Source organism: Triturus cristatus, chromosome 5_2 (assembly GCF_964204655.1).
Source record: "Triturus cristatus chromosome 5_2, aTriCri1.1, whole genome shotgun sequence".
Taxonomy (NCBI): Eukaryota; Metazoa; Chordata; class Amphibia; order Caudata; family Salamandridae; genus Triturus; species Triturus cristatus.
The window spans coordinates 884,902,078-884,927,801 of NC_140588.1; the positions used below are offsets into that span (position 1 = coordinate 884,902,078).

At 42.3% G+C, this 25,724-nt stretch overlaps 1 protein-coding gene across 1 annotated transcript in view; it reads left to right on the forward strand.

Moving 5' to 3' along the window:
- The window catches only part of VMA21 (vacuolar ATPase assembly factor VMA21), a 111,366-nt gene that overhangs the window by 74,113 nt on the left and 11,529 nt on the right, over positions 1-25,724 (forward strand). Inside the window, exon 2 of the mRNA XM_085608027.1 lies at positions 14,741-14,850. Within this exon, the coding sequence (XP_085464153.1) occupies positions 14,741-14,850 (110 nt within the window). The remainder of the gene's footprint in view (positions 1-14,740; positions 14,851-25,724) is intronic.

Sequence of the window (25,724 nt, forward strand, 5' to 3'; positions counted from 1 at the left end):
ACCTATGATTTTATTTTTGTTTTCCATTTTTGGTTTGGGGTACTATGGTCTTAATTGTTTAAGTCTGTTAAGAAGGGAGATGTGTAGTAATGGTGTATCTCTTTAAGTGATGTTCCATTACTAGAATCCTACTATGTAATACGAATGTTTTAGTATGAACAGTAGGTTGTTGGTCATTCTACCAGCCTTTCCTTTTAGAGCTGTATCTATCTTGATATGCTTAGCTTTCAAGAATAAACTTCTACTTTTACCACTCCGCTACTTTCTGGTTATTTCTCTACGCTGTTCCTACGAGATCCCTACAGATACCCAGTCTGCTGCTTTGTGATGGTGGCGAAGTCCTCTTTGCTCTTCCTGTCGCAAAGCTACCTCCTCAGCTACTATCCATCTCAAGCTCCTCCTTCCACCTACTATGTAGCGGGCCATCAGACGAGTGCATAGCATTCACCCATTTAGCCAATGCAAGTCCCAGGTCAAACTGGGAGCTCACTTTGGTAACTGAGGATTTAAGACTCAGCAGACAGACTTCTAATATTTCGAAGTTTGTGCGGTGTGCGACACATCCCAGGTCATGGACCACTCACTGCCAATATGCACTAATCATTGGACATTCCCATGCCAGGCACCCTGCATCCACCAGGGAGCCGTCGGGGCAGGATTTGTCCACAGTAACCATTATGGCATTCAAACTATGTGGCTTGAGGTATGTGGCATTATAGTAATTGAGCTGGGTATATTTAGACCTGGTGTTTCTAGAGATGCTTGGAACAGTGTCTCCCTTTGATATACGTTTCTAGAGATGCTACAAGTGTGCTGCAAAACCATAGCCCATTCCCTATCTGAGTTCATGCTCCAGCCTACCCTCCCATTGTGCTTTGACCTAATCTATGGGTGCCATTAGCATGGCTAGAATAGTTTTATAGCCAGTACACCAATTTCCTACCTCTCCCAAATGTAAGGAGAGTTTGTGGTTCCATCTGGCTTTCCTGCCCACATGGCACAAACCAGGCCCCTTAGGGCTCCATAGGTAAGGAACGGAACAGAGGCAAGTGTTCCTCGGCCATCATGTCTTCAAAGATGTTCAACTCACCGTTCTCATAGCAGTCTCCGATAGTGAGGATCCCAGCTTCCATCCAGTCAGTCAAATATATGCCCCTCTAGGTTTGTAGAGCCCTACAAGTATGAGCGCCTAAGCGTACAAAGGTCTATCCTAAGTTCTGCGCACTATCCCCTTCCAGCACCTCATCGTGATCATGAGCATCTTTGTAGGGTCAAGAACGTGTATCTTCCCACCCAGCATCTGCACCGTCAGGGCTTCCTCATTCTGAGCATCGCCCAAGGGTCCCATCTCCTCTCTTCCCTCCAAGCCATCATGCCAGTCACTGCAGGAGCGCTGCCGCATATTATAATTCTAGTTTCTCACAGTAAGGAGAGAGTAATTGATATAATCAACGATGCCACTCCACATAATCTATCTCACAAAAAGGTAACTGGATGGTATATTGTGAAGAACCCAACCAAAAACTGGGGGGAAAAAAGGGGGAAGAAGCTCTTGTGTGTTAAGACGAGAACCCTCACTCACCCTAGGGTGACATGCTTTATCATTGGGTCCCCTCTTCACCCTGGGACTGCAAGGTACCCAGTGCGGGCTACAACTCTCACGTCGGAGATGAGCGCAAGGTGGTTTGTGTCATCCAATCTAGGGTTTGTGTGGGGGGCAGAGTGAAAAACAAAATGTAAATAAGTGTGAGTTAAAAGTATCTCCTGGTGGGTGAGAGTAATCTTTATTAATACCGCGAGTGGATAGGTTAAAATAAGCTACGTGAAAATAGGGTTATAGATATTTCCCTATTGGAATCCGGTCAACATGTTTCTGCCTCTATAGACCAAAAGGTTATTGGCATTCTTCAGGACCATACTCTGTCACTCTGCTCAATTTGTGCGAAAAATAATAAATACCATGTTTTACTGGTATGGAGATTCACTCATACCAGCTTCTAGTCGGGTCCACATGATGCATTTTGAGACTATTCGTCCTAATCAACCTTCATAAGTAGCTTCATAGCAGGTATCTGGACTTGAAGCCCATCACTGATGCGGCGGGAGAGACGATGCAGAGTCCTGATACCTGCTATGAAGGGATAGGTGATGTGCATTAATTGGGGTGGGCGCAGCCTGGACATGTATGTACAGAGGGATCACTATGTCCTAGGCATGGTTCAGCGATAACAACAAAAATCCCTAACTCCCATTCCCCAGCGTAGTGATCAGTATCCTCCGCCCAACAACGTATAACAGTCAAGACGTTCCAGTGTTCATACTCCTAGCACTAAGGCACAGGAGTAGTGGGGGCGGGGGGAGGGGATGGGGAGAAGGTTAGATATCATCGTTCCCAGACTGTTACGTAATCCAGCGTTGCATCTGGTAAGTCTTTGGTAAATGTACATGTGGGGCCCTTTCAGGGCCTGTGGTAGAGTTCCTGGGGTGTCAGTCAGAGAGACATGCCGGGCCCCATCTAGCAAGGTGGCACCCTCATCCAACATGTTAAAGGTCCTCAGCAGATCAGGGGGTTAGTTTGGGTCTGGGCTGTTCCTCCGCTCTAGCGGAATCCTGTTCAGTGCTATCTTACTGCAAGACAGTCAGGCAATCTTCTTGTGATTGGGGGTCAGGTGCATGTACCCTAGGCGCAATTCCATCTACCTGTCTGTTCTGTCATCTCTGGCGTTTGCACCGGGGCAGGGGTGTTTGTTGCTCATGATCTGCAGCTCTCCTGCCTTTATACTGCTTTAGCCAGTCTCACGCCACCGATGGGGGTGTCAAAGAAGTGAGTGCCATCATTTACCATGATCTTCAACTGCGCAAGAAAGAGGAACATGTATGCAACGCCCGCCTCCCCAGCTCATTTTTGACCTCCAAAAACGAGGACCTCTGTCTTTGCACAGCCATGCTATATTCCGGGTAGACATGCACTCAGTTGTTTCCGACCTGCAGATTGGGCTTGAGGCACTCCTTCCTTGATGATCTGATCTCTGCCCTTATAGTGGAGGTCTTGCGCCACCACTGGCGATGCTGTACCGGGACCCTTTTGCGCTCATTCCAAAGGGAAGAATGGCTCTAGTTCATCGGGAGCCACTATGGTCTGCCAGTGTTCCAGATAGGAGATCATGTCTGTGCTCGACACCTGCTCTGGAAGGCCTATCAGCCTGATGTTGTTGCAGCGGCTGCGGCCTTCCACGTCGTCCGCTTTCTTATCCAAGCTCTTTACCCTGCTCAGCAAGTCAATTACCTGAGACCGTAATTCTATCAGCATAGGACGCATCTCTACTGCCTCCTCGTGCTGTTTCACCTTCTCTGCTAATTTGCGGTGGTTATTTTTCAATATGCCTAGGTCGATTGCCACTTTGTCAATTTTGGCCTCCAGGCATTTCTTTGGAGCTATTAACCGCCTTCAGTATCCTATCCACCTTGTCTTCAGTGCTGCAAGGGCAGGACGACTCCAGGCATATCTGGTTCTGATGGGAGAAGTGGTGGAGTATCCTCTCCAGTAGTGCCTGTGTTATACTTGTATCTTACTTTCCTTGTGAGGAACCTGGAATGCTTGGTTGTGTTCCAGACTCCTGTCAGGGTAGTTGTGTTCCAATGAAGTGAGTTTGAGTCTGGCTGGCAGAGGAACCGCTACCATTTGTTGTAGGGGATACTTAAGTGAATAAAGCTTATTCACCAACTTACCTGGCGTACAGTCACACTTTTCACTTCAAGAGCCCCCCACATACTTCATGGAGCATGTTCTTCCCATACGTAAGGCTGTGGCTATGGGTGTCGCAGTTAGTTTGCCTGGTAGGGCTGATGGCGGCCCCCAGTTTACTCTGGTGTGCCACTACTGATGGGAAGCCAGACCTTTGTTAGTGTATCACTTGCCCACTCATGACCCCTTCTCAGGGCCTCCACCCAAGTCCCTGGGCCAATAAGGCTTCAACCACAATAGCCAGGGTCACAAGGTTCCAGAGTTTCACCCCCCCACCCATCTGAGGATCATAGAGCCCCTAAACGCTGCTGTTGGTACCTTTTGTGGTTTCTGTGGCACTGCTGATCTCTGTGCTCCCTCTGTCACCAGGTGTACTTCCGGGTCAGGGGTTCAGCCCTGTCGGTTATCATACCCGCCTCTGTCTGCCATGACGTCCTCTGGGAGTATGCAGTGCCATGAGCAATGGTGGTCATGCTCGACTAACTGCTACTTCCCTCCTGCAATCTCAAGGCCGTTTCTTGCCAGATGCGGGCTCATTTGGGCTGGACCTCCACGCTATCATCTTGCGCTGCGATTGGCCATGCTCCCCCATTCAATTCTTATAAAGATTGACGGTCTTTCCATACAATGCTACCTGTATCAAAATGTCCAAACACTCTGTAGACACCCTTATTGAATATTTTGATTATTGGAAAATCGCCATCGGTCTACGTACCCTCATGTGCCATTCCTTTCTTTGGCTCGAGCCTGTGCCTCTTAGTCAGGCAGAAAGCTCAAAGTGCCAATCTGGATTCACTGGTAAGCTCTGAGCACTCACACATCCTGCGCAGATGCGTCTGATCCTCAACACACTCAAACTCTTGCCAAGGTGTGTGGGCTATCATTTCTCAAATTGTGTTATTCTTCAACTCTAGGATTCTCCATAATGTATGTTGACAACCCAGTTAATTCTTCTCTTTAATATCATAGTAGGGCACACACATCTCAGCTTGACACATCATACTCCATCATCGCCTGCAGTCCACCTTCCATTCGCTGAACTTTTCCTTGCTCATCTTTCTCAGCCGCCATAAACCACTTATTAATAGATTTAGAATGGGCTGGAAGAACTTCCATCTTTACTCTTATAACCTAACTCTCCAAGGCAGACTCGATTCCCTCTCAAACGTAGCACTGCACTGCGATCAATTGGAAAAGTTCTAGGCCCAACCCAGATTGCAATAAATCATTCGGGGATGAATGATCTGGACACTTTCTTGAGTCTGTTGTCCATCCAAATTAAATGACTCATCATTTCTTAAACATACCATGGTTCAATGCTGAATTTGAAATGACTTCCTTGATGTTTTCTCAGACATTTCTGCCTGGTATGCTCTGAAGGTCGGGGTCAAGGAAGCTTGGACTTACTAAGTAAATTCTGTAATTATTCACCCTTTCACTGACTCCTGTATACCAATGAACTTAATTAAAAAACACGACAATGGCGTAATCTAAAAAAGGCCTGGATAACTTTAACTCATAGAGCGCTCTTTGAGCATTGATACAGTCTCTACTCTGAGGAAAGCACAACAATCTGAAAATGTTTCAAACGTTAGTAAAGGTGTTAATTGATTACAAAATCATGAAATTCCTCCAACTATACAAATTATTTTATTTAACCCCTTATGCCAGGCATTGTGCAATATAACCTTGCCCAAACCTTATTCTTGACAGAACTAATATTTCAATTAGTTCTACACAATACACACAACCCACTATTGAAACTACAGACACATTCCAGAGCTCTTTCTTAGGGCGAATTATTACTGTTACGTTCTATAAGCACTTTCTTAATAAAAACCTACTAGGCCAGTAGCATGTTAGCTTTGGCCCCCTCCCCCTCCACTACCCTATCCTCCTCATCCCCTGTTATAGAAATCCACACCAGTTATGCTGACAGGCGATTTTCTGGGATGCTGTAAGATGTTTCAGCTGAATCAAACCAGCAGCATGCAACAAGGTATCAGCCATGCAGTTCTATTTCATATAACATCTAGTGCTCCGGTCTTATACTCAAATTGTTACCAGATCTGGAAGTTTAGTGACTTGAATAATCTACTGGACCCAACTGTAATGTACTTGACCCGTAAACTAATCTCAAAGTGTGTGTTCCTCGTCGAATATTTAATTTCACCGAGTCACCTTTTTCTTCCAGATCACATACAAGGTAATCTTTAAATATCTGATTTTTAAAACGTCTGCTGTACAAAAAAACCGTCTAGGCTTTGCTAATAGCATTGTCATCTGGGAGAAGGCATGAATGGTTCTCAGTTAATATTTAAAAACTTTTTTAATAAATCTAATACTGAATGAAGCATGATGTGGTAGTGCCTGGTCATTTACAGACAGGCATTTGCCAATTAAATGGCTTCAAACTTTCCCGCTGACATTCATTTTTACCTGTAAACTATATAGCGTACAAGCAATAATTTATGAAAATCTGTTTTCAGCAACCATTTATCATTTGCTTTCATCAAGTAAAGTATTCTGATTTGTTTTGATCACAAATCTTAGTTCCCATCTCCACTTCGGAATGGCATAATGGTGCTTTCCGCGGAATTATGCGGAGTTTCGCAGCCTGACAGAGTAACTTAAACTCAGAGATTCAATTACAGACCTTGATTTAAATGCAGTCCTTGCTCCTAAATATTTCGCAGTCAATAAGAGCTGATCTATACTACCCATTGCCAGTAGATGGTGTAATTGAGCTACAAAGGAATTTAGAAATTATTCTGAACAGCCATCGTCTGCATATTTATTTTCCCCCAAAGTACCACCTGAATAAAGTCATAAAAAATTAGCCCTGGAAGAGCACGCTTACCAATGGGCACTCTGAGCTGTGATTAACTACATTCTGGAACTAGAAGCATTCCCATACAACCACCCCACACTCCTTTCATTGCACCCAATAGAACTGACGTAAGATAAGGAGCTGCACAACACACATAGCCAATGTGACTAAGCAAATGAATTCCTTCGAAACGAAAACCCCGGCACTCCAAATATTTATATGTACAATTATGTATAGTTGTCCCTAAAGCAAAGAAACTCGATGATAAGAAGAGATACCTCCTATTACAGGAAACATCGAGAAGAAAATCATTTGATCATTAATCGAAACAGGTTATTTTCTGATAGTCCCAAAAATACACAGACTGGCACTAAATCATTTGTTGATACATTCATAATGATGCTCGAACCGGGGCCAGAAATTTCATTGACTCAAGGTCGCATGAACACGAATCCTCTTCAGTCCAAATTTGCAGGTCCGACGTCTATTTGGGGTCCTTTCTTCTTTGGACTGAAGAGGATTCGTATCCTTCTCCCGGTGGTGACGAAACGCGCGTTAGCTGTTTTTGATACTCCACACAGCAAGGACTGGACACCACATACATCATGGAGAATTAATTTATGAACGTATCAACAAATTATTTAGTGCCAGTCTGTGTATTTTTGGGACTCTCAGAAAATAAACTATTTCGATGAATGATCAAATGATTTTCTTCTCTGTTTCCTGTAATAGGAGGTATCATCTTATCGTGTTTTTTTGCTTTGGGGACAACTATACATAATTGTACATATAAATATTTGGAGTGCCGGGGTTTTCGTTTTTGAATACATTGTACAATTCACTCAGTGTTTTGTGTTATTGATACTCTGGGTAGTGGGGTATCTTACCCTGAGTGGCACCATTTAACTTTACAAATTGCTAAATCCAATTGATTGCAATATCACAATGTCTGACGGTGTTTGTTGAAGTGCGACCTTGTATCCACCACAACCTTGTGTGACCAAATGAATTCCTTCCACTGCTGTGATCTAGGTGCAAGTGTACCGCATTTGCTGATTTTGTAGCCTCAACAAGTTTGTATTTAGTAGTATACAACTGAAACATTTACCGGTACACGGAAGGGTCAGCTACTGAAAATTACAATGAGGACAGACCATCCCATTTGCTTTTTTTTTTTTTTTTTTTAATACTTCTGTCACCCTCTGCAGTCACGAACTCTGTTCACCTAGTCATCCCTAAAATGCCACACATGTTGCTTTTCTGCCATCAGTATGGCACCAATCCCGGCACTCCAACCCTTACACGAAGGACACGCTTGAACATTTCAGTCGACCCCCAATGGGTCTCGAACATGCTTCTCCTGAAGCACTGACATGGGAGCTCGCTGCTAACCATACCACCACAACAGAGAACTCCAAAACCGCGCAGGGCCAGCTCTCCCCTCCGCCCAACACTATGCAATTTGTGTCGCAACTCAAGCCACCAGAGTACACACTGGTAAACGCAAACCACCACCGCACTGTAAACAAACGCACCAGCCCTAGGCTATTTGCCGGGTTGACTGGGCAGGATGCAGCACCGTTCAGCCCCAAACAGCCTGGCTCACCTCGAAAAACTGACTAAACTATGACGAGTGCAATGCACACAACCTGACTGCTCCAACGAGACAGCAAGTTTCACTGACTGACTGTTGAGTGACTCGCAGTAAAGAAAACAAAACACCAATAGAATTTGAATGCTCGTTTTTTTTTTTTTAAACTCAACGCTGGTTTGCTCAGCTGTAGTGTAGGTCACAGATGCCCCTTAGAGCTTGAAACTCATTACATTTGGGAAACCCCGGGCCTGGATAAGAGTGCAGCTAGAAGCAGCTGCTCAAAAGTGCGTGCTGCTCAGAACAAGTGCAACCACCACACTCCTGAGTTAAAGCATTACATTCCCTACCAATCCCAGCAGGACGGTCACCTTACCTTCAAGCGGGGGTACAAAGGTGCAGCCCACAAGGCTCTAGCCTCCTCTGTCATGATCCTGGCTGCACGCTGACACTGAGAGGAAGCCTCCGCTGTCTGCTCCCGCTCCTCTGATTCAATCTGGAGGTAGTCCGCTATCGGCAAGAACTGTGAGGAGAACTGCACGCAGGAAGAGCGTGTCCCGAGGAGTTCCCGTATTAAGGTCAGGCAAATTACATTTATTGGGGACGGCGGTTGTAAACTCCATTCTGCGTCGGGTGTCGAGTTTTTGCAAACCTTCGCACTCCAATCGGAGTGCTAAAGACTCCGCAAACTCCGCTGGCGGAGCGGAGTTAACCACCCAGACTTAAATATATTTTTTAATACCTTTACAGTTCATGTACTAGCTATTTAAATGTTGTGTGCCCAGCACGATTGTCAGACAGTTCCTCTAGTGAGAAAGAAAACACCAGTCTCCAGGATAAAACAAATCTGCAATTTGTAAGAAGACATAAACTGACATTTGATCTGTCTTTGAACACACATCTTTATTACTTTTTTGCATTCTGAATGAACAGAATGCATGTTCTTAGCCAGCTCAAGCTCTCTTGCCAGACTGGGCCCTAAAAATACCTTGCCCTGATAAAATCTGACTCTGAATAATGAGTGGAGTGGGCAAGTGAATTTCTGGAGGCTTCAGGAAAGCAGTGTGATAGTTCGTTTTTCAAATAAATATCACACTGTCAGTACACCCCTTCCAACATCCAAATTTCTTTGAATAGCTTAGGAACACACAAATGATTCTAATTGACAACCATTCTTCATATGGAGCAACTGGAAGAGATGCTGCATGAGCTCGGAGTCACTGTGGAACTGTGCATGGGTTTTTTTCATTTAAAATTAAATTGTTCTAGCTAATAACATCTGCACTTAAAGTAATGTTTTATATCTATATATCTGTTTGAACTGGCATCCCTGGCATGGTTTCCCCTGACTTGTTGCCATCTGACCACCTGTTATGCGGGCGTAATGTTTTGCTGGCTTTAGGATTCTGGGCACCTTATCGCTGCAGACCAGTGCTAAAGTGCATTTGTCTGTACTCTAAACATGGTAACATTGGCTATTCCACAATTGGCATGTTTAATTTAAATATATATATCCCTAGTCAAGTGTGCTATATGTTCCCAGGGCCTGTAAATTAAGTGCTACTAGTGGGCCTGCAGCACTGATTGTGCCACCCACTCCGTAACCCTTTAAACATTGTTGAGGCCTGCCACTGCAGAGCCTGTGTAAATTTTTAAACTACCATTTCGACCTGGCAAGTTAACCTATTTGCCAGGCCCAAACCTTCCTTTTCATTACAAGTAAGTAATCCCTAAGGTAGGTCTAGGGAGCCCCATGAGTGGGGTGCAGTATATTTAAAAAGTAAGACATGTACTTTTAAGTTTTGCATGTCCTGGTAGTAAAATATTCAAATTAGTTTTACTCTAATACAAGGCCTATTTCTCCCATGGATTAATATTGGGGTTGGCTTAAACACCTTTTTAATTGTAATTTCGAATTAGGAGCTGATAGAAATTTGGAGTTTGGTATCTCTGGACTCACAATTTAAAATCACAGCTCATGGTGAAGTCTGATTTTAAATGGTAAGTCTGAAAATGCCACTTTTAAGAAAGTTGGCATTTTCTTACTTTAACCTTAATGGTAGAGTGGTGAGTTATAGTTAGTGTTGTCTGGTTAGTGAGCTGAAAGGAATGTGTAACTAGGTCCGCTACTTATAATAATTTGAAGGTGGTGGATAAATTGTAAATGAAAGTTAAAACTATACCTTTAGAATTTCTAAAGTTTGTGTAGTTTTATACTGGCTTATATAGGGAAAAATAAGTTTTCCTAACTATAACCTTTTTGGTTTTTTAAAAATTGAATTTCAATGTTTTTTTACATTTAAAAATGTTTCAAATCAGAGTCCAGTGTCACAAGTGAAGAGTTATGTGGAATGTCGTACAGTGGAGGAGAGTTTTGTCAAGCCTATTGTCGTAGACTGGAGTATTGTAGATTGAAATCAAGTGGAGTAAAAGAGTATCATACAGTGTAGTAAAAGTGTTGTGTAGTGGCATGGTGTCTCATATAGTGGAGTTGAGTATCATAGACTGGAGCAGCAAGTTGTACAGTTGAGTGATCTATCGAACAGTAAAGTAGGGTGAAGTAGAGTGGAGTGCTGTCTCCTATACTAGAGTGGCGTATCGGAGGGAGATTTTGAGTGGTGTGTCGAGTGTCGTAAAGTGTAGGGCAGTGGTGTACAGTGGATGGGCATAGAATGGATTTGTGTGTCATAGAATGTAGTGCAGTGCTGTACAGTGGAGTTGCATACATTAGAGTAGAGTGAACAGTGGAGAGGTGGAGAGCTGGATAAAGTGCAGTAGAGTGGAGTACACTGGAGTGGGGAAGTGTAGAATAAAGTGTCATAGAGTGGAGTGCCATGTTGTAGACTATTGGCGTGGAAGTGTACTGTACAGTTGAGTAAAGTGTCATAAACTGGAGTACCGTGTTGTACAGTAGAGTGTAACGAGCTGTCGTACAATATTGGAAAATGATGTAGAGTGACATACAGTCTAGTTGATTTTTGTGGAGTGATGTACAATGTTGTAGAGTGTGGTACAGTAGATTTGCATGCAGTGTTAGAGTACAATGGCATTGAGTGGTGTGGAGTGGCACACATACAGTGGAGTAGTGAAGTAGAGTGGAATACTGTTAGAGTGAAGGAAAGTGGAGGGCAGTGGCATACAAAGATTTGTGTAAAGTGTTGTATAGTGGACTAGAGTATCGTAGAGTGTTTATACAGTATAGTGTAGTACAGTGTGGTAAAGGGTACAGACTGGATTAAAGTGTCGGAAAGTAGCATGTTGTAGAGTGGAGTTGCATGGAGTACAGTAGTGTGTGAAACAGTGAAGCTGCACAGAGTGGATTGTTGTATAGTAGTGTAGAGGTAGGTAAAGTCCCATACCATGGAGTAGAGTTGTGTCAAGTGGAGTGGTGTAGCATAGTGTGAAGTTAAGTACCATAGAGTGTATTGGTCCTGGAGTTTGAGTGTACTGGTGTAGCATAGGTAGTAAACTGTTATAAATTGGAGTGGGGTCTCGTACAGTAGAGTGCTGTGTGGTCTAGATAAGTGTCGTAAAGTGGGATAGAGTTTTGTACATTTGGAGTGTACGGGCATGGAGTGGAGTAGAATGTTGTAGAGTGCCATGAAGTGTGGTAGACTTATCGAGCGGAGTCATATAGAGTGGAGGAGAGTCATACAATGGAGCAGAGTGGAGTGGTGTACACTGTAGTGGCTTAAAGTGGATTACCGTAAAGTGGGGTAGCATACAGCAGAATAGAGTACCATAGAATACTATACAGTGGAGTGGGGTACAGTGGATTATCTTAGAGTTGGGTGGCATACATTGAAGTGGCGTAGAGTAGAATTGAGGAAACAAATTGGAGTGGCATCTCCTACAGTAGAGTGAAGTGCTGTGTCATACAGTGGTGGAAACTGTCGAGTGTTGTACCATAGAGTGTACAGGTATAGTAGAGTGCAAATTTGGACAGTAGAGTGTATGGGCATAGAGTGAAGTAGCGTCTGGTAGTGGCATAGAGTGGAGTTGAGTTTTACAGAGTGGAGGAAAATACACTGGAGTGGCCTAGATTAGAATAGCGTACTGTGGAGTGACATAGTAGAATAGTGTAGACTGGAGTAGAGTGTAATAATGTATAGTGTTGTGGCGTACAGTGGAATGGCATAAATTGTGATCGAGTAAAGTGTAGTAGCGTACAGTGGCGTAGCCTGGAGTGGGGTAGAGTGTATTAGCATACAGTGGAGTGGTGCTCAATAGAATAGTGTTCAATGCAGTGGGGTACAATTTAGTGGCATACACTGGTGTGGAGTAGCATCCAGTGGAATAGAATAGAGTGGCGTGGCATGCAGTGAAATGGCGTAGAGTGGAATAGCATATACTGGAGTATCTTATAGCGGAGTGGCGTACACTGAATAAGCGTAAAGTGGAGTTGCATACAACATAGTGGAGTTGTGTACAGTGCAATAGCAAAGAGTGGAGTGGCGTATCGTTGTGTGGAATGTTGTACAGTGGAGTGGTGTACAGTGTAATGGTGTACAGTGGAGTGGCTTATTATGTGGTGTAATCTGAAGTGGCGTACAGTGGCATGGGGTAGAGTGTAATAGCATACAGTGGAGTGGCATACATTGGTGTGTGTCCCAATTGAGAAGTGTAGAACAAAGTGGCGTAGAGTGGAGTGCCATACACTGGAGTGGTGTACAGTGGAGTTGCTTATAGTAGAGTGTAGTGTTGTGGAGTGGCATACAGTTCCATGGAGTGGCGTACAGAAGGGCGTAGAGAAGAATAGCCTATAGTGGAGTAGCATCCAATAGAGTGGTGTTGCATACAATGTAATAGCATAGAGTGGAGCCTCGTACAGTGGAGAGGCATAGGGTGGAATAACATAGTCGAGTGGCTGTAGTGGCGTGGCATACCTATGTATGTGAAATTTAGCAGCAGTGTAGATTTTGGTGTGCAGAGTAATGTAAAGCAGCACATTGCGTTGCTCCAGATTTACCAATTGATGCAAGGCCATGGATGGTGGTCTTGTGTTTCGTTGTAAATCTGACTTAAGTATTCCATTGCCCATCTGACACCATGAGTGATGCAAGGGTACCGCAATCCAATTATACATATTAGTTATATTTTGGGCCATCATATACCGTGGTAACTTTGCAATATAGCGTGGTACATGGCAAAGACAAGCAAGTATATAATTGGGTAATGGCGGTTTTAAGAGAAGGCAAAGGCAGCCATATTTTTACTAAACTTCGGCTCTGTTAAGGCCTTAGTTATACCTACCTGTGACAAAGCCAAGTCACATGGGGAACATCCCTATACATTTCTCTTTTTATTTTTTTTTCTCTTCTCCAGATTAAAACAGTTAAAATTTCTTGTCAGTGAAGCAAGGATGTCTCCCTTTACTACAGGCTAAATCTGTCCCTAATATCAAAGCAGATGTTGGTCTTATCCAGTTCGCTATTAGAGAATATGGTCATCCACAGAAGAATATAAATCATTCTTTTAGGAAATGCAAAAAAGGTTGCTGATACATCTAGGGTTAGATCCACCCGAGGTTTAGGGAATTCTTAATTCTCTTCTTTCCATGCTAATATTCCTACTGTTCTTTTAGCTTAGTTTTAAAAAAAGGCTACAATATAGTCCGTACCCACACAACAACAACGAAATCAGTCAGAAGATCTCATGGGAACAATAGTTTATGGTTTGGCAATGAAGTAAAAAAAAAAAAACTAAATGTTCCTGACATGATGAGCATCCCTAGAACTTATGTCAGTTAACAGCCGGATAATTTGGGCATGAATTAGGTAAAATGTAAGATTCATTGAGCCCGGCAGTCTCTAGCTTCTCACAAGCATGATTTTGAAGCACGTTCTTTATAACTCAAGGAAGCGTAGCGAATTTGATTTAACTTTGTGAGTCCATGCATATGAAATAAGGTGGATGTGCACTCAACTACCAATCACCACAAGCAAACTGTAATGTTTATCGCCATTGTAATGTTTAAGTGAAACAGGATTCAGCCATGGGTTCAATATCAAGTAGAGGTTTATTCCAATACACCTCAGCCATCAAGATCCTTCAGTAACTGACTTTCAGAGAATCCTCAAACATTCTTTATGTTCTATGTTCCATGGAACATAGAACCAAATACCATAGAGATGATGATATCACACAAACCACTGCTATAGTCTGTTTCAGGGGACAGCTATGTTGAACCTACTGGACCACCAAGATTGTCATTAATTAAGCAATCACGTTAATATTTGGTTATGATCATGTCTCCCTTTCTCCTTCCCCCCCCCACTCCACTTTCAGGATTAAGACTGGTACATACGCTTTCGACACCAAGTGGCAGGAGGTGCATAGTAGAAATGGTGAATTTACAACATGACAAGTGTACCATTTGAGAATACTAAAATCAGTATGGTTAAATAATTTTGTAGGTAGGGTGTTGCTGATAATTTAACGCCCTTGGTTGGGGTGGTGGGGATTGTGTGCATGTGGTTTGTATGCTTTAAATACTTTTCTACAATTGTTTATACTAACTATAGTAATTGTGATATTTCATTTTTGGATTGGTTCCTTTTTTTGATTCTTCCAGAAATGATGGCTCCTTGGTCTCTACACTAAAGACTCTTTTATTCTTCACTGCGCTGATGATAATTTTACCCATCGGGCTCTACTTTGCTTCTAAGGTGTATGTGTTTGAAGGTAAGTGATCATTGAACTAAGTTTGGTACCACTCTCTGGTTGAGTAGGTCGTGTGCATCAAAGGTGGTGAAAAAAGTGAGGGCAAAGAACGATCTTGTGTACATGTCCAGATTCGTACAACATTTTGTGTACATCAATTCAATGTATATGTGTAAAAGATGCATCTGTAGTGCATGCACCATATCCTTTGTTGTAGAATTTAGATCTGCGGATATTAGCACTTGCACATGGAGCCTTTGACCTTGGATAATCAATATGCAGACTTTTCTGCAGTCGTCGGTTTTGATTTATAGATGGTAGTATGGCCATTTCCAATGAAGGTGTAAGGGTTGTGATCATTAGAAATATTGGTAAACACAGAAATCTGTAACTTTGAGCGTATTCACCACTTACTCCGAGAGTTGTGTTCTTAACTGTGTGTATTTAACTTTTGTACCACTGAAGTCCTAAATAACTGTACCAAGTAGGTGTGAAAAACTGTTCCTATATTAATTGGGCTGTAGAGGGAGCGTTTTCTTGACCTGCAAATATATATTTCAGGTGCATTAAAAATGTAAGGTGCACTGAACCCCGGCCATAAACCAGGTAGCTTGCTGCCTTTAGATAGCATTGCTGAGACTTTCATTAGTAGTCATTTGCTTTTGTGCACTTTGGTCCGATGGTAGCTCTACTACCTTCTTGAAATATATTCCACAAGATAAACATCGTTGTAGTTTTGAATCTGTATATCGCTTTGCCTGTTTAATTTTTTCCAAGACTTCTCTGTTTTGTATCTTATTCCCAAATCATGCAAACCTCAAACGCTGGTTTGACCCCTAGACAGTGGTTCTGATATCTGCTACGAGAAGAGAGGGCTTCACTCTGTGGAACCGAGTCAGTTGATAGATGGCAGTTTTCTGCATAATGCAAACCTTGATCCTTAGCTTGGTCGATATAGGAGCTTTGTGACTTAGCAGTTTAGAAGATTCATGCCCCCAAAAATAATTTTGAGAGTCACCCTTGTACCTTATGTTTGCATTTAAAATGATGACTAGCACGAACAACTAAAATTACCATTGAGATACAGGCGTTCAGATCCGATATCGCAGCCTTTGCCAAGTATCTTCATTCCCAAATCATGCAAACTTCAAATTCTGGCTTTTATATTGACCTGATGCGTTATGAACCATACTATATTGCACAACATATCTGGCCTTGTAAAAACGGCAAATAAAACTCTGGCAAATGGAATTAGAAGTTCATCAGAGATCGACCGAGACACTCGAGGAAGCAGTGATATCTCAGCACTTATGGAGGCGCCTACCTATCGTGTCGACCCAGTGTTAAGAACCCCAACCCTGCTATACTACAAGCAAACAATTACAAAAACAAGATGGGCTGTGAAAGCATTTGGCTGCCAGACGAGTTGAAAATTCACTCTTGATAATGGTTCTATACTGGATGAGAACTGCAATAACCAGTTTGGACTTTATGGTAAGCCCCTGAAAGCTTGTGCCTTTCTCGTTTTAGATCAATACATTTTATAATCTTACTTACATAGACGCAAAAGGAGTCTCATTACCATATACCAGTAAAACACAATGCGAGGTTTCGGCCACCTCTTAAATATCACAGCTACTTTTCACTGAAGATGTAGCTGGAAAGACTCCTAAACCGGGTATGGGAAAAGCATAGTCTTCATTCGCTGATACAGTGGTGGACACAATTCCTAATTAACAGACCACGATAAAAATGCCAGTAAACACAGTCTTGTTTAGGAGCAGGATCATTGGAGCCTTCAGAGAAATGTGATAGAATTGGAAAACAGAAGTTGGACAGATAATCTTCATTGTTCACGGCTACCAGAAAAATTTGAAGTGAAGAACATGATTGCCATCCTCTTAAAATGTTTGCGGACTATTGCAAAACTTCAATTTGACCCTCATCTGTCAAAATGCATAGCATCCGTGCCCGACAGCAGAATGTGGGATTGAGCCTGCTTCCTGGGATCTCAACAAACGGCCAAAAGGCTGGGCCATTTTCAGTATGTAAACAAAAGTATGCCTGCCAGGCTTTTCAAAGGAATCCAATCAAAAGAGGAAAAAATTCCTGGCTCTTTGGCCATGCTTAAAAAAAAAATGGGACGTCAGATTTGGTGCATTGGATCTTACAATTATGCTGGTGACCGCTAGATGATCAAATGAGAGAATATGAAGATCCAGACGAAGTAAAATAAATTGCTGGATTCCATAGAGTACTCGGCTATGGATCCTATAAAGATGAGAAAAGAACCTAATCCACGTTAAGTGCCAGGAAAATGCATATCTGGAATGCTGAACGAGGGTCACAATACGCCGACAGACACCATGAAGAATGACCCCGGAGTAAAACCTAAACAAAATAGTTTACAAGGACCAAGAGACTAGTCGAGATTACCCCTTAACACCTAATATACAAGTCTTTGTAAGCAATAGGATTTCAAGAACAATAGAGGTATAATGGTTAGGAGAGCAATAGAAGAAAATAAGCATATTGGCTTTATAGAGACAGTGTTGTGCATACATTGCGATGGGGTAAGAAGAACCATGGTAATATAATGGATAACCAAGACTATGTTGCAGTCTGGTGACGGCTGATTAGCCAGAAACCGGTCCCAGGATGCTTGTTTCCGGTCCAGGGAAGACCTGGCTTGGCAGTTCGGGCTGGACTGTTCCCATGAGGCACAGGTTGAGACGGATTTGCATATGGCCATGTCTGAACTGGGGTGGCGGAGTGAGCTAAAGCATGATGATTGATTAAACCCAGATCAGTGGACTGGGGGTGAGTGCTTGCAATGTTCAACACTCTGTCCATCATCCCCTTTGGTTTTCCGCAGTCTGGTGCATGGCACACTGGTTAGGGGGAGATTAGACACTTTATTATAGACTTAAACCTGAGTTGTTGAATTTACTGATCCTTCTGAATCAGATTGTGATTGGACAAGTTTATGAATATTAACACATAATCTAGGATGCTTGCATTAACAGTATGAGATTGCTCACTTCATGGTTCAGTGTGGTCCCTAAATTAATCAAAATGAATAATGGTTGTAAGCAGAAAACCTGCTTTTATTTGTTAACCAATGGAAGTCCCGATGGAGATTAGACATTTGGGCTGGACGCTCAACCAGATCATTCCTCCTCTGTTTATAGTCTATATGTTAGTCCTTGATTGGATGGGTACCATATGTCCCATGATGGCCTTACAGATGCAACTCCTACTTGAATAGTCGGCATCCAACCCACTCTACACAATAACTCTAACACCGTTTTGGTGTTAAACATGTTTTGACATGACTAATTAGGAGTCCCACTGACACCACCAGCATCTTCATAGTGTCATTGCATGTCAACGGATTGACGCATTATATGAAGCAAAAAGTGGTAGCATTCCAGTGATCTAAGCACTCCGACATGGTGCTGTTACAAGAGACCCAGCTAACACCAAAAGAATGTGACTCTCTTAAATGAGACTGGACCAGGAAGGTAATCTATGCAACCAAAGACCAGTGCACCTAAATAAAACACCAGCAGAATAGGATAGGAAAAGTAGAGTGGCAATTTTGATTAAAAACAAAAGTTCTAACCAGTAATTCTTCAGACCTGGTCATACCCTAGAGGACTCGGTCTTTGTTAAACGTCTCATACAGTGGACAGTGCTTCAATTGGGGTCAACATATGCACCCACGGACGATAAAGCAGGATTCTATGCACATGTTCTAGATAGATATAGATATTGACTTTATTTCGGATATATTTCAATCCATAAAAGTACACAACAATAAACAATTCATATTAAAAACATCACATTAATTACAAAGTCAGTCTCAATTACATACAACACTTAAATTCTTAAAGAGTGCATAGACAAAATCAGTGCAAGAAAAGTGCATTAGTGCATTGGGCTACAAATGTTTCATAGTAATTTACAGTTACTCATCTAAACATTTTCTTAGTCTCGTGGTCCGTTTTAGAAATTCTAACACCTGGAGGACACAATCCGAGTACAGCAGCTGTAGATACATAAAGGCAGGTCTGATTTGTTTAAAATCTAATTTCTTTAAAAGTGTAACAAGATATCGCCTACGGGGATATTCATAAAATGTACATAAGAACATAAAATGCAGCATATCCTGTGGAGACTTCCCGTCGCAGCCACAGGGAGCTGCAGGTTTCTTAAAAATGTCCGACTTGGGTCTAATTAAAAGATGATGAAAGATGTTAAACCTAAAACGGGTCAGCAAAAATTTCTCATGGGAGGTGAAGGAGCATGTTGGATACTTTTCCATGGAATCACAAGTACTCAACATGATATACTTTCTAACATTGGGTGTCAAAAGCTCAACTTCATCTCTTAGGGCATTACAGTTCCAAATAAAAGCTCCCTTAATTGCTGCAACATCACCCTTAACTATATCCCTCGGGTTGTCAAACAAATTCAGGCGACCAAGCCTCCGAAATTGGGACTTCAAATATTTAAGCCAAGGTACACACATTGCATGATCTAGTGATACAAGATCTTCCACTATCAGATGTGTTAAAGGAATTTCATCACTTAACCATAATTTTACCCAGCATAACAGTGGTTTCAATCCAACAATGTCGGGTAAATGCAGGCAACCAAGTTCTTCATGTACAATTAAATTCGATGTGCTACCTGGGACACATAACAGACGCTTTAAAAAAATTATATTCAACTATTTGTAGTTGTTCACCTTTTATGTAGCCCCATATCTCACTACCATATACTGCAGTGGCTATGGATTTAGCATTGTATAATTTCATCATAGCCACATTTGGCTTTTTCCCCAGTTTAGAGGCAATATTGAAGATGGAGGCATTGACTCTAGTTATTTCCCCCTTTTTCTTGGCCAAATGTGGGGCCCAAGTAAGCTTCGTATCAAATAAGACACCCAGATATGAAAATGTCTGGGTGATGGGAATCAAAACATCATTCAGTTTAAAATTGAACTTCTTTTTTGGTTGACGGCCAACATGCCTTATATAAGATTTCGAATTGTTGACCATAAGGTCCCTATCAGACATGAAATTATTAAAAGCATTCAAAAGTGCCTGGAGACCTAATTCTGTTTGTGAAATTAAAACCGCATCGTCGGCATATAAAAGTAAAGGAATACCCCTCGCACCAGCTCTTGGACAATCTGATTTTACCTCTAGTAAATCAACCTCTAAATCATTTATATAAAAATTAAAAAGAAAAGGGGCCAGGATACACCCCTGACGTACTCCTTTATTAATACTAAAACTTCCCGTAGTTTCCCCGGTCGATGAAAACCTCACATTAGCTCTTGTGTCGTTGTGCAAATCCGCTAAAAACTCCACAATCCCCCTATCAATGCCTTTGTCCTTCATGGTCTGCCACAGCCTCCCTCTGTTAACACAGTCGAAGGCTGAGGATAGATCCATGAAGGCAAGGTGAATTGTTCCTTTCTGTGCAACAGTATATTTATTCAGAATAAGAAACAAATTGAGACACTGGGTTATAGTAGAACGCCCTTCACAGAAACCGTATTGAGAGGTAGACATTATATTGTTTTCATTCGTCCAGTTTGTTAGGCGTTGAAGTATAACTCTCCCCATGATCTTAACCATTGAATCAATGAGGGAAATTGGTCGATAACAGAGAGCACTTCCCCTATCTCCCTTCTTAAAGACAGGGACTATAGTTGACAGACTCCATGTACCCGGACAGCCCACTATGGCAGCAGCATTAAAAACAGCAACCAGAATGGGAGCCCAAAAATCTGGATCAGATTTATAAAGGTCCGGTGGAATTCCATCACGACCTGGCGCTTTGTTTGCAGTAAGACCCATTATGGCGGCCAGGACTTCACTTTTATCACAAATAATAGCGGTACTGTCCCTATCATAGGGGGCAGTAACCATGGTTCCAGCGCCCTCAGAATGGTACAGACTTTTAAAATGACATTCCCATTCCTCTTTGGTAATACAGCAAACAAGTCCCTCTCCAGGGTCCTCAGTCAGAAAAGGTTTCTTCACCAGGGCCCAAAATTTGGTACTGCTATTCAGGGTGGAGGGATCAAGCAGTTCCTCCCAAGCCTCTTTCCTCAAACTCCTTGCGGGCAACAGTAATTGCCTTATATTCCTTCCTACAGAGTTTTACAACCTCCCTATTCCTCGGGGATGTTAACAAAGCAGCTCTCAGTTTACGTGCAGCTAAAGTGCAATCGTGGCTGAACCATCTCGGGCCTATATTAGCCCTAGTTTTGTTAGGGACCGATGGGAACACTGAGACCTTCTCTGAAATATTTTGATAAGCCTCTAGAACCAACCTAGGTTCACCCCCCCCCCCCCCCCCCCATTGGTACAGACTTTAATATCCTCTGCACACCCTGCGGAAATATTCTTATAGAGGGTATCCGCAGAGACCATAGACCATTTTAACCGCCTCCTCCCATCTGTTGTGCCCAGTCTACCTTTATTGATGGTCTTATTACCTTTTTTTAACCATGGACATTTTAGACAGATTGTAAGAGGGTTATGGTCACTAAATTCACTAAAAACAATGCAGAAAGAATCTACAAAAATTTGCATCGTCTGCGAAACAAGTATATGGTCTATAAAGGTACCCCTTCCATGCCCCTTAAAAGTAGGGGTATCAAAGCGAAATAGCGGGTCCTTTAGTGACATAGCCAAAGAAAGGTCATAGTCATTCAGTAGGTCATTGCACATTTCCCCTTCCTTTGTGTGCTCCATATGGAGACAGTCTGCACGATCACAAGTCATTTCTGATAGACACTTATGCAATGGGTCTATACAAGGATGCAAATTAAAAACCCCCATAATCATAAGGTTATGGCCCACATTTTCCATAAAATTAGAAACAAAAGAATTTAAAAAATAAATATGATTCCTGCCTACACTATCATAGCATTAAAAAAATTCACCAGGCCTACAAGGACATTACCTCCAGTTAGAATTAAGCCCATTACACCTGTATGGTGAGCTTCAATTTTCCGTACTTCACAGGGTATTAATATGGAGACAAAAATTACAAGACCCCCTTGGGCCTACCCCGCAAAGATGGCAAGGCTGGCACAAAGGGCCTTATACCCTTCTAAGAAGAGGTTACAGCCCAGTTCCCAAGTCTCTTGTAAACAGACAATCGAGAATTGCTTCCCAGTCACCCAGTTTACATCAGCCATTTTTGCGGCGAGACCCGCAATATTCCAGGAGACAAGACATCCTGGCGTTTTGGCCACCTGGTTATCTGAGTTTATAGAATCACCTGTAGCCCTAGAATCCTGGGCTGCAGGTGCCCCCCGTCAGTCGCACAATGGGTCCACCTAAACCACAAGAATTAGTGGTATTATGAAGGAGTTGAGTCTCTTGCACAGGGGTATAAGATTCGAGCTCCCGCCTGGCTAGACTCTGTTGCGGTGGCGATTTGCACAGATGCGCATAAAAGTAACCCAGGGGGCGTACGCAGATACTGTTCATATTATATACAAGTGTGGAAGCTCTCAAAAGAACAGTTGCCACATGCTGGGGATGTTTAAAATTTACAACTATACAATCCCCAAACCCAGACTTTTTGGACGGCCCCACCCAATTTACACGCCTTACTGTCATTATCTGGTCAAAATATGAGATTGGAAAACCACAGTTCTTGTTAAGCCAAGACACTGTCTTATTTTTCAGAGAGGTATGAGATTCATCATAAGGAGAAGCGGGATGGGTACCACAAGGGGGTACATTAGTCAGTACTGCCACATACGGAGCACAATCTGGTGGTAAATTAAGATAGCGGTTGTGCCTCGGGGGTCTGGGAGCTCTACTGCTTTGGGGGTTTATAGATGTTTGTTGCTGTAAAACGGTTACCACAGGAGTATCCGATGGAATGGATATTACAGATCCTTGGGCAACTGCAGCAACAGAATCCCCCCTCCCCTTATTTTGTATATCAGTAGATTCAACAGTATCTCTCCCTTTCCCACGAGTGTACATTACCACTAGATGTTACACTCTCCTGAGACAATAACAGTCCACCCAGCCTGGTCACTTCCTTGGCTAGGTTGTCAATCTTAATGGTTAATGGTTTAATTAGCTCCTCCATTTTTACTATAAAAGAAACTTCTAAATTTTTTATAAGTGAAGCAAACAGATCAGAATTTAGATTTGCTCCGTTACCATTACCATTAATATTCCCATTAGTGGCCGTAAATAAAAAAGGGGTTGTTATAGCAGGACTGATAATAACCTTACCAGCCTTTTTTTTAGACTTAGAATTATTATGTTTCCCATTCTCCCTTTGAGTCCGTGTTCTACAAGATCTCAGCTGCCTGATTTCAGGTTGGGTCTCATTCAGCACGCCAATGTCTGGACTTAACAGCGCCCGGGAATCAGAATGAACCTCCACATCCACTAAAAGAGGGACTGAAGGGTCAATAGTGATGACATCACTCGTATTAATTTCACAATCTTGGGGCTGACTAATAGGGAAATTTTCTGGCAGTATTTCTTCTATCACAGTGCCTTTCCCCAGGGATACACGTCTGTCATTATTAATCTGAGTTACTTTCCTAACCAGGAAGTTATCTAGAGTAGCCGGGCCCACCAACACTTTATCAGTTTTTGATTTAACCATTATGTGGATAATAAGATTTAACTTCCACAGGTACCCTATACTCTACGCACTTACAAACAGAACAACAAAAACAAAATCATACCAAAATATGTAAAATGTCTTAAGTGCTCAAAGCACGATAGGGGTCCAGTTAAGGAAATATAAAATACCTAGTCCAGTCTCCTCAGGCCACAGAGGGCCCGCCCTTTGCCCGGGCTTTGCCCGGCGCGTCCCGCAAAGCGGGCCTCTTCCCAATTTGTAGACGCCTCCTGGCGCAGTCGCGGCGTTAGAGTGACGCGCCGCCGCTGGGGCTGCCGGGAGTTGTAGTCCCGGGGCAGCGACGCGAGAGTTGAGGCTTTCCCTGACGCTGGCGCTCTGCTCTGCTCCCTAGGACTCTCGGCGGTGGCGGTGTCAGCGCGGACCAAGTCGGTGAGTAGCTGTTCTAGTAACCTATCATTAATGCTGCGATCTAACCTAATTGTTGGCCGAGACTGCCATGTAGTTAGATAGATAAGGTCACATTGACCAACGAAGCTAGAAAGACAAAAATGCCTCTTACAATAACTCATCGCAGACCACACACACTTGCAGAACCTTGGAGACTAGTTCATCCGATGGAACAAGACTACACATTCAAATCATGTGTACACAGTAGTAGATATTGCATAGATTTTATTTTCCTGATATTGCGTAGACTTCTTGACAGATACTTTCTCCCAGTGTATCAGACCATGACTTAACCAGATTACAACTAGATAGGACTGAACAGTCGACAGACTGATCAATGGCGATTGAACATGCACAGATCTAAGTTACCCGTAGACAACAACTGCTAAGCGCCTTATTTACATAACAGCAAATGATCGCTCTGATCAGCACAAACTCTGTGGGCAGCAGGGAAAGCATATGTCAGGTCGCCATGATGGGGGGGGAAAAGACCCTCATCAAGCATAAACCCAAGGAAGTACAGACCCAACTGGAACAACAGGGCAGTTTACACAAGTCCATAATAATTTACCACAGCCTGCGACTCTGACAATACCAAATAGGAAAAACCAAGAATTAAATACATTGTACACATCCATAACTGAATATGATCTCTCCTATATAAAACACAAAACATATGAATGAAGGGAGAAGGTGGGCCACTACAACTAAAGCAATTGGAAACTTCAAACTCAATCCCAGGCATGAAAGACAATAGAGGCAGATTGATCACTAGTTAAATAGACATTACTATAGCATTTTTTTAAATGTATTTATTATATATATATATATATATATATATATATATATATATATATATATATATATATATATATATATATATTCAGTGAAAAAACCATAGGTTTCACACATGTTATAGTTAGCTGGACATTTTACTCGTAAAAAACCAATGAAATTGCCCCGTTATAGTTAGTTCAGCTAACTATAACTCGCGTGCCCGCAATGCACTGCTGATGACGTCACATATTACATCACTCATGACATGGTCAGTGACATCACTCATGACATCACTGATGACATCTCAAATGACATCACTGATGACATCACTGATGACATCATCCAGTGAATGTGTGTTTTTCTGAAAATTAAATATGTTTTATATATGTATATCTCAAGGTCGATGGAAGAATAAATGGGTATATAAGTGTCTAAATGGATGATTTGTTTTTGAAAAATTGATTGTGTAACTGACTGATTAAGTGTATCTCTCACTTTGTGTATAAGTGGCTGCATGGGTTGGTGAGTAGCTACATGGGTGTCTATATAGTTTATTAGTTGTTTTTTTGAGTATCAGTCTGAGTGTCTGTATGGTACGGTGGGGGGTATTACGTAGTGCATAGATGCATGAATGAGTGACTCACTGTTTGTATGTGTTGAAGACAGCATGTGTGCAGGACTGTATGGGTGGATGAGTGTGTGTATGGGTGTGTTAGTGAGTGAATGACTGTCTCAATAGTGTCTTCAGGAGTAACTACATATGTTTTAAACTAGTATATGTGACTATTGGTGTATATATGTGAGTATATGTGAGAGGGAGAGATTGAAAGAGTTCCTGTATGAATAAGTATGTGTTTCTATAAGTGATTGTTTAAAAGACTAAGTATGTGTAAGTTTCCGTAGAAGTAAGTATGGTGGTGTGTGTATTACTGTATATGCAAGTAAATGTATGTTTTATTCTTTATTAGCATGAGTGACTATGTGTGTGAGTAACTCTATGGATGAGTGGCATTGTGTAACAGGAT